The 14,552-nt window shown below is 36.1% G+C and overlaps 1 protein-coding gene across 4 annotated transcripts; it reads right to left on the bottom strand.

Annotated features, from left to right (window-relative positions):
- Positions 1 to 2,149: 2,149 nt before the first annotated feature.
- LOC132049851 (protein NUCLEOLAR COMPLEX ASSOCIATED 4) lies at positions 2,150 to 14,044 on the bottom strand. 4 transcript variants are annotated; one of them, XM_059440812.1, is made up of 16 exons: positions 13,936 to 14,044; positions 12,513 to 12,926; positions 11,642 to 11,734; positions 11,463 to 11,539; positions 11,208 to 11,269; positions 11,057 to 11,108; positions 9,345 to 9,445; positions 6,185 to 6,258; positions 5,917 to 6,018; positions 5,436 to 5,494; positions 5,166 to 5,340; positions 4,322 to 4,495; positions 3,843 to 4,002; positions 3,145 to 3,202; positions 2,937 to 3,042; positions 2,150 to 2,598 (listed from the first exon to the last, which is right to left on the bottom strand). In XM_059440812.1, exons 2-16 carry the CDS (start codon positions 12,879 to 12,881, stop codon positions 2,410 to 2,412), a joined length of 1,851 nt encoding a protein of 616 aa, XP_059296795.1. In that variant the 5' UTR covers positions 12,882 to 12,926; positions 13,936 to 14,044; the 3' UTR covers positions 2,150 to 2,409. The 4 variants fall into 4 exon arrangements, 3 of the variants coding, with proteins under 3 accessions (XP_059296795.1, XP_059296794.1, XP_059296796.1); XM_059440811.1 differs by lacking the exon at positions 13,936 to 14,044 and having other exon boundaries at positions 12,513 to 13,015; XM_059440813.1 differs by lacking the exons at positions 11,642 to 11,734; positions 13,936 to 14,044 and having other exon boundaries at positions 12,513 to 13,015.
- Between the last annotated feature and the right edge of the window lie 508 nt (positions 14,045 to 14,552).

The raw sequence follows: 14,552 nt of genomic DNA on the forward strand, positions 1-14,552 counted from the left end.
AGCTTTGTTATCTGCGGTGTGTTCAAAATTATCTCTAAATATTTGGCCGATTCTAGTGGACAGCATTATTTTTATATATAGCTTTTATAATTTTTTTCAAACCCATGAGTGAAAATCTTGAATCCGCCATTGGTCCTAATCATGAAAAAACCCGAATGTATATCCATGAATAAACTACATCGCTACAGGTATGTCTAGTCATATTCTAGTTACGAAAGCCTAAGATTCAGAAAAAGCAGTCCAAAAGCTACTAACGAATAAGGTTGTGGACCTGAGATTGGCTGCAGGGGCGCGGGGGCAGGGGCCAAAAAAGTTTTGTGGGCCACGGCAGGGTAAGTGGTTTCTCAACCGAAAAAGGTGTCTATGTTCATTGGGATAGACATTGATAGTTTCCACCCAATAAAAAGTTGCGAGAAAAGGACAAAAACGGTCCCCTCAACTATGATAGTAGGTTCAAAATAGTCCCTTGACTATGCACTTAATGGTTTTGGTCCTTTAAGTTTGCCACAAGTTAACAAAAATGGTCCCTTACCTATGAGGGTTGAAGTATTACAAAAATAGTCCTCAAGTATGCACTTAACAGTTTTGGTCCTTAAGTTTCACAAAAATTTAACAGCTTTAGTCTCGATAAAATATTCATCGAACCTCGCTTTTGTTAGATTTGACGAGAAACTATGAAAAAAAAAAGAAAAAAAATTAACAGAACTCTAGATCTACTAAATATTCTAGATAAAACCGACGGACGTTAGCTGCCAAGTGAGAAAAACCGAGAAAAACCTACGTACTCGCGATAATGTCGTAAAAATAAAGGTTCAACACAAAGTTATCGACGGACTCGTCGATTAAAATCGAGGGATTCTATTCGCTAAGTAAAATACACTAGACTCGTTTTTTAACCGAAACTCAAGAAAAAATAAATACTTCTAGTGTAGTTCTTTTTTTAAAAAAAATAAGTTTCAAGCGCATTTTTCCTCAAAATAACCCCATGACTTCGTTGATTTTCGTAAAAACAATAAAAATTAAAAATAGTGTCCCTCGATTTTATCCATCGGTTTCCATCCATCGTTTTTTTTCGCTTGTTTTTCGTAGTGACAACTTTTTTTTAGTTTCTCGTTTATTTCTAAATTATTTTTAAAGTCTAGTGTATTTTATTTAGCCGATGGATTCCAAGCACGCTTTTTAATACAGTAGTCCGTCTGGGCTTTGTGTTTCGAGACACTATTTTCTCTCGACATTATCAAGTCTGTAGGTTTTTTCTTGATTTTTTCCTATAACCGACTGACGTCCGTCAATTTTGTCCCGAGGTATTTGACCGTTTCTTTAATAATGTGTACTTCTAGATGTGAATTCTCGCTAATTTTTTCCCTTTTTTTATAGTTCTGGTCAAATCTAACAAACAGAGTTCGATGAATATTTTGTCAGAGACTAAAACTGCTAACTTTTGGCGAACTTAAAGGACCAAAACTGTTAATTGCATACTTAAGGGACTATTTTTAATCAACCCTCATAGTTAAGGGACCATTTTTGTTAACTTATGACAAACTTAAAGGACCAAAACAGTTACGTGCATAGTTAAGGGACTATTTTGAACCTACTCTCATAGTTAAGGGACCGTTTATGTCCTTTTCTCAAAAAGTTGCAAAATTGTTCTGTTATTGTAAATTATATATCCCGAAAATATACAACTATAAGAATAATTGAATCACTACAACAACAACAACATAATACCAAGTGAAATCCGACAGCAGGATTCAAGAAATAGAATGATCACTCGACCTTCACAAGCGATGATCCAAGAAAGATGTTATAACGACGCTACCCTTACCCCTACCTCGTGAGGTATGGAGGCTTCCTTCCACCTCTCTGGCACAAGAAGAATAATTGAATCACTATGGTATACTATTTAGGTATATAACTATACATGTAAATAGCATACCTCGAAAGTGTGCAACATATGTACCTACTAAGCATGTTTATAAATATTTTTCCCAAGTCTGGTATAGAATGTAATATTTTTCAAATGGGTATTCTTCGGTTACTTGAGCCAAGGGTATATCTAAATAATTTCAACGTAGGTATAAAGTAGTTACAGACACTCTACTCTCCTCCGAGCTTTAGTTATACTGGGTATGTTGTTGGTATTCTTCAGTTAGTCTTTTTGGACCTCATGGGCCTACAGTAAATATTCCCAAAATTTATATCCTCTCCCTGATAATAGTCTTGGTTATTCTACAGTTACCAGATACAAGACTTTATCAAAAGCAAATGCTTACAGGCCACTCAGCATTAAAGTACAGCTTAGTGAAATTGTCAAAATTTTGCTTCCTGAAAGGAAGAAATAAGAAATTTGAAAGAATCATGAATTACAGAGGTCACACAAAGATCAAGAACCACTTCGTTCCAATAAAATCATGAGCTCTCCACTCGACTTCGCTTTGCAGAAATATGACCATTTTCTTTTGACGTGTTATCCAGCACTCCAGTATTATCCTCATCCTTCAATTTGAAAGTCCAACCTAGAAAATCCGACTCCGGAAATAACATAGTTGGAGTTGCTGTGTAGAACGCAAGGGGAACCTGTTTAACTCTCCTCCTAATCTGCAATTTAAGTATCATATTTAGAATGTCATTACATGCAACATTAACATGTCTAATTGAGGCAGATGGCCAGCATACAACAAGGAAACGGAGTTAAAATGCCAAAACCAGAAAAAGGAATGTCAAAAACCTAAAATGCCAGAAAGAATTTAATTTACTATGACAACCCCAAAAGAGAAAATGGAAAACTCAGGTCATTTAGCCAAGCGACACACTTCGTTAAAGAAGAAAACATGATACTGAAGAAAGTATGTCAGCCATTGCAGCATTTAAAGTATTGTCAACCGACAAGTGAATTATTATAACCAAATCAAATATAGTTGCATAATGAACATTACCTCATCACCAAAAATCGTTGCATATGAACCAGAACTGAAATCTTTGACGGCTACTTCAGTAGTTTTAGCTCTGACTGTCAAATCAGTCTCAAGGGACAAAACAAATCTAACAACACGCGAAAGAAATAAGACTTAGCGGAAAGGCAGAATTGAGCAAACAGATATGCATGTTGATACAGGAAAAGCTACAATCATATGATACACTTACCTTGACACCGGCGGGCAGTAGTGATGACGGAGTGTGTCAACCTCCCACAGAGAGCTCCCTGGAAATGGTAGAATTTAACACATCACCTTTGTCACAAATAACGTTTTAAATGAATGAAAAACTTTACATTGAGGAAACACTGAGATTGCTGGTCTAGCTAATAAACAAAACTTGAAATGCCAAAAAGGAATGCAAAGATCCTGTATCTAAGAAAGGTCAAGTAATTCTTCGGCACTCCCATTCCACCCAAAGAAGAAAGAAGTTCTCAGCCGAAAAAAAGTAATAATAATAACAAAAGAAAGGGACAATTACCAATTTGAGTTGACTTGGAACTATCAAGAGCCTTTTGACTGATTAGAAAGGAAAAAAGAGGAGATGGCAAAATTCTCGACACTACATCGGTTGAACGACTGAAGCTTACAGTTATAAGGTCATTGGAATGCTGTTTTAACTCAAATAGAAAGAAACAAGAAGAGATACAGGAGAGATGCATGAGACCATGATAGCTGTTATTGAACTTTATAATACGACAACTCATGAAACAAGAAAATTACTCATTGACTCATTGCATTGGACGCTTGGAATGCTGTTTTAACTCAAATAGAAAGAAACAAGAAGAGATACAGGAGAGATGCATGAGACCATGATAGCTGATATTGAACTTTATAATACGACAACTCATGAAACAAGAAAATTACTCATTGCATTAGTCTTCAAAGGATCCTTCTGCTTGTCATCAAAAGGATCAATGCCAGGCTTGACGCTCGATATTTCTTTGCTGGCATTGGAGTCTTCAGTGCTACCATCAGTCCCCCTCTCTGCTCCTGTAATGTCTTCAGTAGTCTCATTAGCATCCTCCTACAAAGATTTTTAATGTCAAATGTGAGCTTTACAATTCTAACAGTGATGAGGCGGCAGGCAAAAAACTTTACTATGACATTATCCAAGCGGAAATATTTGCACTTGTGCTTGTTATCCATTCATAAACCAACAATATGAGTGTTGTACATCCATTCTGCTCTATTTAGATCCGCTTCACTCCACTGCTCAATAAATTTGTCTTTTACATACACTGGGGTTCTCTAAGTGTCACCTTATCCTTCACTGTCACGCATAGCTACGACATCTCAAACAATGGACTTTAGCGGAAAAGTAGGACAAGACTCCATAGTCTTACCTGGTGCACCAAGCAATTTATTGAAGGATGTCTCCTCAAGAGATTATGAATTAGAGCAACAATGACCAATGCTCCTGAAGGAGGGATGGCGAGCGATAGCCAACTGAGTTTTTTACAGAAAGCAGCCGCCAAATATGCAGGAAGAAGTGGTGATTTCAGGCACGAATCAAGCAGCTGCAAGTGACATTCTGTATTTAGTGTCCGTAAACATAATAACTAGATCTACCATATTGAAAAGGATATTTCCACCAAAAACAACAAAGCAATTCGTTGACAAGTAAACCATGTTGCACAGACAGCTTCTAAATATTTTACTGCTCAAAAATCAGCTGACTTTTCAATGAGCAATACACGAAATATCACAAAATTCAGTTATCACTTTTTTCTGCTTGATAACATAAGTTCAGTATTCATACTCGTCCAAAGAATCAATGATGGAACTACGATGAACTTTACGAACCTGAAAGAGCAGACCTCCACTTCCTAAACTACAGAGATGACAGTAAACCAATTAAAACCATATGCAGAAAATGTAGCATATACAGAACATTTCCAAGATAGTTTGTGGTGGCTTTGCATTTTAAGTGTGCTCTTCAAAGAAACATCACATACAATTATACAGTAATTCACACTTTTCTGAAGTATGCAACAAAATATACACTTGAGCTGAAGCACCTGCCCTCAGGTGAAAATTCATGTTACAGATGGGATTGATATAGAAGCTTAAGTCGATCAGAACGCAAACCAAAACCTTCTAAGCACAAACTATAACCCCCCAGAAAGCAACCTGATCGTCCAAATAGCAACCAATACAAAGAGGGGAAAGTAAATTTTTTGCTATTACCTGGAAGAACTTAGCCCTATGTTTTGCCATAAAAATAGAAGGTTCCAGTAGAGCATAGAGCTTTTCATAGAAATTGGGGTATTCAAGACCATGTTGTGTCATGAGAACAAACAAACTGCTAAGAGCCATCACACTGACTACCCCACCAATATCATATGACCGTGTTAGGAAATCACTGCATATGAAAAAGTACTGCAGTCACTCAACAAATGTTATCAAGTCTGAAAGAATAGAATCAATGAGACACAAGAAAAAAGTACAATGTATTACCACAACATGAGAGGATTAGACAGATAGGGAATAACAATTTGATGAAGGTTCACCAAAACCTGAGATCAGAAAGCAAAAGAGAAAATGTTACAGAAAACATCATAACAATCATTTTTCAGGAGTAAAAACAGAATCACCAACAAAGCTTCACAATCTTGCACACTTTCATGATAAAGATAAATTCATGAAAAATACTAATCATATAGAAGCATTATTAGCCATAGGACGGATATCTATTTCGTCACCAAAACATGCTATGCACTATAAAACTTTAAATGTCAAATCAAAATCAAGGTGTAATATGACAGAATCACTTCCCCCAACTTGAATAAAGAGATTCTGGATAAGAAGAGGAAAAGGAGGAGAGATCATGGAAGTACAAATATACCCCAAAAAAATGGAAGTACAAAGACAATATAAGTACCAAGCCCCTGTTCCAATGCATGAAATGGATATCCAGTCAATGGAACTATTTATTTACCTCTTTGTAAACATCAACAGAAAGTGGTAGTCTAAGGAATGATATCCAGGCTTTAGTAAATTTCAGTTTCATCTTTTTTGCGATGTTGGCTGGAGATAAAACCTGAAGATTACAAAGTATTTAAAATATTAGCTTGCATGAAAACCCAAAGAGAATCAGTAGATGTCCATAAAGAACAGTCCAACAATGTGAGGTACACAGAGGAAAACGTCCTTTTCTATTCTTAATTTCGTTTCTTTTTAAATCACAAGGTTTTTTCACTAGACACCTTGATATTAGTTGATTCATCCTTGCACTGCTTTCCGGTGTGTCCTTTGTCATTTCCTTTTCCAGTAAATATACCTAAACCCACACAAATATAAGATCACATCAATGGGCGATAAGACAAAAATATTAAGTTAGAATAGGTCATATTTCAAGCATTGTCAAGAAGAATGATACGGGCAGCTGGCTGTAGGCCTGAAATAGTAAAAAATAAAAACTGCTAGAACTTGAATTGTACAATCCTGCCAAATGGATGTTCCAAATTATTGTGCACTTTTGTCCTTGACCATAAACAAACCCCCCAACACTTAATAGCTTTTATATGTTAGAATTATATTTAGATGCCTTGTCTTTGGGGTACTTGAGATTTGTCGTTGCATGTAGAGCTTAAGCTACTTCAAGTTGTGTTTTTGAATCTGGCACGTGCAACTCAAGACATGACATAATTGGTCAACTTCGAGACAAAAACAAAAAAATTAACATGCCTGCAAGTGAGCAGGTCGTCAACTTTTTTTAATACATCTTATATATGTGGTTTTGCCATCATTAATAAATTTAGATGCCTTATCCCAAAAAACCAATGTAAGGCATTTATAATCTAAAAAGATCCAATCACTCATCAACTATGAGCTTTCAATTTCAGTAGCTACACTCAAAATGCAATCAAACAAAGATACCTCAATCCATCAAGGATATGGGATTTGGCAACAAGTGGTTGAATTGGATTAAATTCTGCATATCCAATGTTAAATTTTCACTTATCATCAATGGAAATACTGAAGGATTTTTTAATTCTCAAAGAGGACTGAGACAGGGAGATCCTCTCTCCCCCTTCCTTTTCATTTTAGCCATGGAGGGGCTTAATCACATGATCAAGAAAGCCAAGACAAATGGTTGGATGAAGGGTTTCAGGGCTCTAACAAATAGGGGTCATGCCATGGAAGTAACTCATCTGCTGTATGCAGATGATGCTCTGGTCTTTTGTGAAGCTGAGGTATTACAAGTCAGGCATCTGAGGGTTATTCTTACCATTTTTGAAGGTATTTCTAGGCTGCATGTAAACTGGCACAAAAGCCATCTTTTTCCAGTGAATCAAGTTGGGAACTTACAGGAGATAGCTGAGAACTTAGGCTGCCAAGTGGGATCTCTGCCCACAAAATACCTGGGCCTGCCCCTGGGTGCTAAAAACAAAGAATTGGAAATTTGGTGTGAGGTGCTGGAAAAATGCGAAAGGAAGCTGGCTAGATGGAAGAGCCAGTATCTATCTTTGGGGATCTTTGGGGGGCAGAGTGACACTGATAAAATCTGTGACGGATGGTCTTCCTTCTTACATGATGAGCCTATTCCCAGTTCCAAAAAGCATTGAAGAGAAGTTTAACCAACTGAGAAGAAATTTCCTCTGGCATGGTAACAAAGAAAAGAAAGGTCATAATCTGGTGAATTGGGATGATGTGACTCTTAGTAAAACTCAAGGAGGTTTGGGGATAAAGAACTTAAGTATACAGAATAACTGTCGACTACTTAAGTGGCTATGGAGATTCTGCTTTGAAGATAGGGCCCTCTGGAAAAGATTCATTGCACAGAAATATGCTCTTCTAAATCAGTGGACCACTTTGGAAGTTGATGGAACCTTTGGGTGTAGTGTATGGAAGACAATTAGAAGGTTGTGGCCCTTGCTAAATAGTAAAATGCACATAAAGGTGAGGAATGGACTAAAAACAGATTTTTGGAATGAAAAATGGATAGAAGATACTAGTCTAAAAGAGATGTTCCCAGACTTATACATCCTAAGCCTTCAAAAGAATGCCACTGTCTTTCAATTGTGGAGCAATCAAGGATGGAACTTGATTTTTAGAAGAGCCTTGAACGATTGGGAAATAGACAGACTAACAAACTTGCTCCAGATTTTAGGTACCTTCCAGGGCACCTCAATTGGCCCTGATAGACCTGTCTGGGAGCTGCATAACAAGGGAGATTTCACAGTAAAATCTTGTTATTGGAACATGAATAGCAATCAGTTAATGCTAGTAGACTGGCCTTGGGAACTAATCTGGAAGGTCAAAGTTCCTCATAAGGTTGCCTGCTTTACATGGTTGGTGATCAGAAGAGCATGCCTAACTCATGAAGTATTACAGAGAAGAGGTACTCAGATTTGCTCAAGGTGTTTTATGTGTGGACAAGAAACAGAGATCAATGGTCACCTGTTCCTACATTGCAAAACAGCTATAAATCTGTGGAGCATGTTCTTATGTTTACTTGGAGTGAGTTGCGTCATGCCAAAGACCACTTTTGAACTTTTGAACAGCTGGAAAGGAATTGGAAAAAGAAGATCTAAGGAGAACTGCTGGGAAAATATACAGCATGCATCTGGTGGACACTATGGAAAGAAAGGAATGCAAGATGTTTTCATGACAATGGCAGCAGCACTCAAAAGATCAAGATGAAGTGCCTTAGTTTACTTTATTTTTGGTGTAAACCGGATATGGTGGGGGAAGTAGAATCTTTAGTTGATTTTATAGGACATCTGTAAGCTCTAGTTTTTTCAGGGTAGTTTCAGCTTACCAAGGGATGTAAGATTATACCTCATCACCATATGATGAGTTTTTTGTGTGAATACAAAGTTACCTTTTACTCAAAAAAATAAATTGGGACTAAAAGTGCAGATACTCAAAATGCAATCATAATTAGATTGTTTCTACCCTGATCATCAACCCATCGCAATCCTCCCCCTTTATACGGTCTTTACCGACTTACTTTGCCAGCTCAACACAAAAGGCCTAAATATTGCAAATATCCAAAATACAAGGCCATGAAGTGTAATCATTAGATCAGGACCATGAAATGTAATCTTTTCATTTCATAACAGTTGCAGTACATCGGTAAATTCTTAAAAGCTTGCTGTTCATATGAAGAGATTGAACAACAGTAAATAACAAAAATAAAATCCGCAATGATGGATCGTGAAATCCGCTAGGACAAACATTCTTCCATGTATTAATAGAAGTAGATGTCAAATAGAAGTAAATGGAATACCAAGGTCAGTGAGGTTCATATAGCCAACCCTAACTTGCTTGAGACTGAGGCTTAGTTGCTATCCTTGTTTTAGATGTCAAATAGAGATGAAGCACTATGCCAGGATTCAAAAATTGGTCAAGTGAAATTACCTGCAGCGTTCCACATATTATATTCTGACTTGTCATCTGAACCTTCCAGGGGAGGGATACGAGATAGTAGATGATATAACTTGTGAACTGAGAGGTCCAAGCTAAATCAAGAAAAGCAAAGTTACGCAAGGAAAATCATGAGCGCAACGTTTTGACACTAATAAATTAGAACTTCCTGGGTAATGACTGAAAAGAAGAACTGCTTCTATGAGTTGAAAATAGATGTGAAATGCAGAACCAAAAGAAAAAACCGCCACTTACAGTTGATCAAACTGACTATTGAAGTATTTAATACACAGTACAAACATTTTATGAGAAGGATAAAAAATGCAAGACTTCTACTCCAAATTAAATACTTAGATAAAAATCCTGGATCTAAACAAGTGATAAAGCACAGTTTATAAAATGGCTTGCCAAAGTAACCGTTTCCACAAGAAAGTCTATTTGGAAAACAAATGCTCCTAACAAGGTTCTTTGTTTCACTTGGCTAGTGGCAAGACAGGCAGTTTTGACTCAAGAAAGGTTAAGGAGAAGGTGTTCCAGATGCCTATTTTGTGAGACTAATTTAGAAACTAATAGCCATTTGTTTCTTCATTGTTCTTTTACCATCCAACTGTGGCAGCTCTTTCTCAAAATTGTGGGGATCAAGTGGTGAGTGCCTGCAAACACAGTTGATCTTCAAACACAGTTGATCTTCTTAAGAGTTGGAACAGTCTGGGTGGAACAGTTAGAAAGAAGAAATGGTGGAGATTGGTTCCTGCTTGCATTTGGTGGACAGTTTGGAAAGAGAGGAACTCAAGAGTTTTTGAAGATAGGGGTAGTCATGTGCAGGACATTAAGCTGAAGTGTCTTCTTTTGTTTCATTTCTGGTGCAAAGAATGTTTGTAGAGGAGGAGGTTTCTTTAATAGATTTGATAGGGCAACTGTAAGTGTTTACAGATTTTTGTTGGTTGTGGGGATCTATCCTCAGTGAATATGGCTTTAGCACTGCCCTAGTTCTTTCAATACCAATGTTACCAGTTTCAAAATAAAAAAGTAACCATTTCCAGTTCTCTAAGGTTTGCAAATTCTGTGATTTGATAATAAAGTTGGAAATGAAAAGGCCCAAATTGAAAAGATTCTCCAAAAAAAAAAAAAAATCCAGATTGAAATGAAAATACGGTTGAACTTTGCATCTGTATAATTAGATAAGGATCTAAAAGGTGAATTAATACTGTTTTTGAGGACCATCAAGCAGATGAAATTTAATCAAAATTGACAGGCAAGATGCAATAACCTGGCAAGTATAACTTAGCTGATCCATTGTGAACGCTATTTTTCTCTAGCATCGTAGCTATCTGTATATTCAATTTAGGGGTGCCTCTATAAAACTAAAGAAAAATGAAAAGAAATTCTGAACTTATCCTTCTGACCAAATGGAAAGAACAAAGAATACAGGTTCTGGTTAAAGAAATCACACTGACGCATATAAAGCAGATGACATAATCTTAGTACAACAACATTAATTGCATTGGCTTTCTGTAATCAACTATCTACCATAGTTAATCAAATGTTGTAGAAACAATCAGCATCAATACAAAAAGAAAAATAGTTAGTAATACATTAATTGTGTAAGGAAAAAATTCATTTTGTCCACTTGATAAAAACTTGTACTGTCCATTAAGTAATTTCTCTATGAAGGCAATGAGCATCAGTCAGATATTTAAACCAACCTTGATTCTGGCTGTTTCACATCAGTGGTGTCTAGGCTCTCCTTTTTATTGTCTGACGGTAGAAACAGCAAAAAAGGGATGAAAAGATGTGCAACAAAAATAAAAGAGGAAAAGACAGGAAAGCAATATGGAGTAAATAAGGTAGTGACACCTGCGATATCATTGGCTCCTATACTTCGGGAAAGCTTTTCGAAGCTGATATATGTAAAATATCTGATCAAAGAAACCAACTGATCAGAAAGACATGTAAAAATGTATACTAAAACATGTAGAACACTGTCAATCCGCTACTTCCATTCTCCTTAAAATCTCCTCCTTCGACTCTATCAGCACACCCTCCCCCAACCCACCCACCCCCCACACGCGCGAAAGAAAACATGATTAATTGAGGACATAGTCATCATACCGGATATCAATGTACTTAAAATACTTTGATGCGAGCAAATCAAGCAAAATATCATCTACTTCAAGAGAGGAATAAACCTGCAACACAGAAAGACAAATAAACCATCACCAAAAGTTCCTTGCAGAAAAAATAACAAAACAAATGCAATAAATTAAAGAGGTGGACACTATATAACTTACAATACTATGAAGAAGCCTGTGGTAAATAGAAGAATGAAACTTCCCACCATTTCCAACTTTCACAAACTCCATCAACGTGTCCAACACAACTTCCTAATCATCCAAACCAAAGTTAACAAACATATTACATACTTAACAGCTTGTTTGGATTGTTAACTATTGTAATTGTATTGTATTATACAATATTTGTTTTGATTGTTACTCAAATTTTATTGTATCATATCTTCAAACTCATAACGACCGATTTGATGTAGCCGCATCGTTACCTTTTTTTTCTCATTTTGCCTTCTCTTATTATGTAACGACAATAAACAATAGAATCTATCCAAACATTATATTCATCAAAACAATACACTACGATACGATACAATATGATACGTTATGAGACCATATGTAAAAGGGAAATTTACAAAAACATACAGCCCAACATAAAAGCCACATAGCCCAATATACAATATTATACAACATTATACCAGGGGGAAAGCATTCTACATAATGTATTGACCTTGTTAAAAATGTGTAATAGTCTATAAAAGGTGTTTATACACAAATATATGGGCTAAATGGGATAACAAACTCAAAATATGGGCTATGTGGTGTAAATATTTTCTCCCAGCAGACATAGAGCGGAATTTTCCCTTTTACATATGGTCTCATAACGTATCATATTGTATTGTTCTGATGAATATAACATTAATGTTAAATAATAAGCGAAGGCAAAATGAGGGGGGAAAAAGGTAACAACGGGACCGCACCAAATGGGTTGTTATGAATTTAACATACGATACAATAAAATGTAAAAACCATCCAAACAAGCTGTAAAATGAGAAAATTTGAAAATAAATTTAAAGGAAAAGAAGTTAATCCTTACTCTAAGTGCTTCATCGGATTGCGAACAGATAGCAATCTCCATTAGGGATTGCACAAAGTCGTCAAACTTCGAACGAACCCACGTTCGATAAATAAACTCGGGATCACCTTGTGATTCAGAACTCAATGAAGACGATAGGGAAGAAGAAGGTAGTTCGGGAAGCAAGGGAGTGAAAAACGATTGAAGAGAAAGGAGAGATTCCAATGCATATTGTGGACGAGTAGATGTGGTGATGAATGAAAGGAGAAGAGGAAGGTTGTTTACGTGTGCTCTTGAAGAAAGTAGCTGGTGACCTAGGGTTTTGAGGTCCGACAATGAGTATTTATCTTTCTTCTTCTTTTGCTTCTTCGACACCATTGAAGAAGCCATTGTTAACTTCTTCTGCTGCTTTGATTCTGAATTCGAACTTCTTAACTGCAAATTAGCATAACAAAGTTGAGTTTGGGAAGGAAACATAATGTCCAGGTGTAATACTAAATGTTGAGCAGGAAAAGTAATCTTAAAATATCCCAAAATTACTAAAATAACACATTATGCATAGGAATTCATGTCTTGATGCTGGCAACAAAGATAGAATTTCGTTTCAATTTCATACCACATAAGCATTAACCAAGCAGAATTCAAGTAGCGTTTCCTTATTTTGTCCCAGTGGTTGGCGTAGTTAACACGACATATTGTTCATGTTCCCTTTGTTCAGAGCTCTAGTAATTTAATATAATTGTGTCGCTCGTACACAAAATGAACTAAGAAGAGCACTTGAACATAATAGTAGATACACCCACAGTTTCAATCTATGAGATGCTATCACAATTTGAAAAAAAAAAAAAAAAAAAAATTTCAACATACAAGTTTCAAATATTTTCATTCGTTAACTTAATCACCACCGGTAATAACTTGGAGGCTGCAGTAAACACTTTAAATTTTATTTGAATTCAGCATAAGTTAAGTAATTGAATCCTCCATACCTCCAACTGGCGTAGAAAGTGGAACGGAGAAAAAAGAAACGGATAATACAGAGCCCAACACAAAATATTACGCCACGTAGCCCAATATACAATACTATACAACATTATACCCGGGGGGAAAGCATTATATAAAATGTATCAACCTTGTATAAAAAGTGTTTATACACAAATATGGGCTAAGCCGGATAACAAACTCAAAAATATAGGCTACATGGCGTAAATATTTTCTCTCAGTAGATATAGAGTGTAATTTTCTCAAAAGAAACAGTAGTAAGCAAACCTAGGTTCTTAATTTTATGTTTCTTTTACGTACAAATGTAAAGTGTACTCAGCTCAACTTGTATCAATATTATGAGGGATTTAACAGGGGTTAATGGAAGTCAAAGAAAGAATAACTCAGTCAGTTGCAATATCATTTAAACAATTTTACTATGTAAAAAATGAAAAGGAAAAAGTACCTTTGAAAGTAATATCTCCGGCTTTAATGAGTTTTAGGTAACGAAGGGATAACTGAAACACAGGATTATGAATTGAATTTAAAATCTGTTTTGTTTTTTATGAGCAACAGGGGTGAGTTGTTGCAGAGGAAGGAGGGTTTTGGGGAGCTGGGTTTAAGCTAAATGGGCCGCTCGAATTTGGGCTACTGTTGTTTGTTTCGGGCAATTTGCATGATCGGCCTTTATTCGGGGGTCGTCTTTAATTTTTGTCCTCAAATTGCTGGTCTTTAATTTTTATTATTCGCCTAAAATACTTCGAGTTTTTGGGTTCGAACCCTGGTCCAATTAAAAAAAAATCGCAAGTCGGAGTTTCATATCAAAATTAGTCCTATTCGGGCTAAAGTTATAAGCTTTAAAGGTCTAACTTTTGTAGAATTCCAGCATAGTAAAAAAAAAAAAAAACTTGTCTTGCAAAATTTCGCAAGGCAAATTCTGCCTTAAGGCGTAAAATTTTCGCGAAGTCCTGCTTTGCGAAATTTTTTTATTTTACTAAGCGGGAGTTCAAACCCAAAATCTCGAAATATTTTCGATCATTTTTTTAAGCGAAGGGCTAAAATTAAAAACTAAGAAGGCCAATC

The sequence above is a fragment of the Lycium ferocissimum genome, chromosome 3 (assembly GCF_029784015.1).
Source record: "Lycium ferocissimum isolate CSIRO_LF1 chromosome 3, AGI_CSIRO_Lferr_CH_V1, whole genome shotgun sequence".
In the NCBI taxonomy this organism is placed as follows: domain Eukaryota; kingdom Viridiplantae; phylum Streptophyta; class Magnoliopsida; order Solanales; family Solanaceae; genus Lycium; species Lycium ferocissimum.

Coding starts and splice junctions, on each gene's coding strand:
- LOC132049851 (XM_059440811.1), bottom strand. CDS start 12,968: ATGTTTCCTTCCCAAACTCAACTTTGTTATGCTAATTTGCAGTTAAGA. Junction 11,735..12,512: donor AATCCGATGAAGCACTTAGA/GTAAGGATTAAC, acceptor TTGGATGATTAG/GAAGTTGTGTTGGACACGTT. Junction 6,019..6,184: donor ATGAATCAACTAATATCAAG/GTGTCTAGTGAA, acceptor TGTAATCTTCAG/GTTTTATCTCCAGCCAACAT.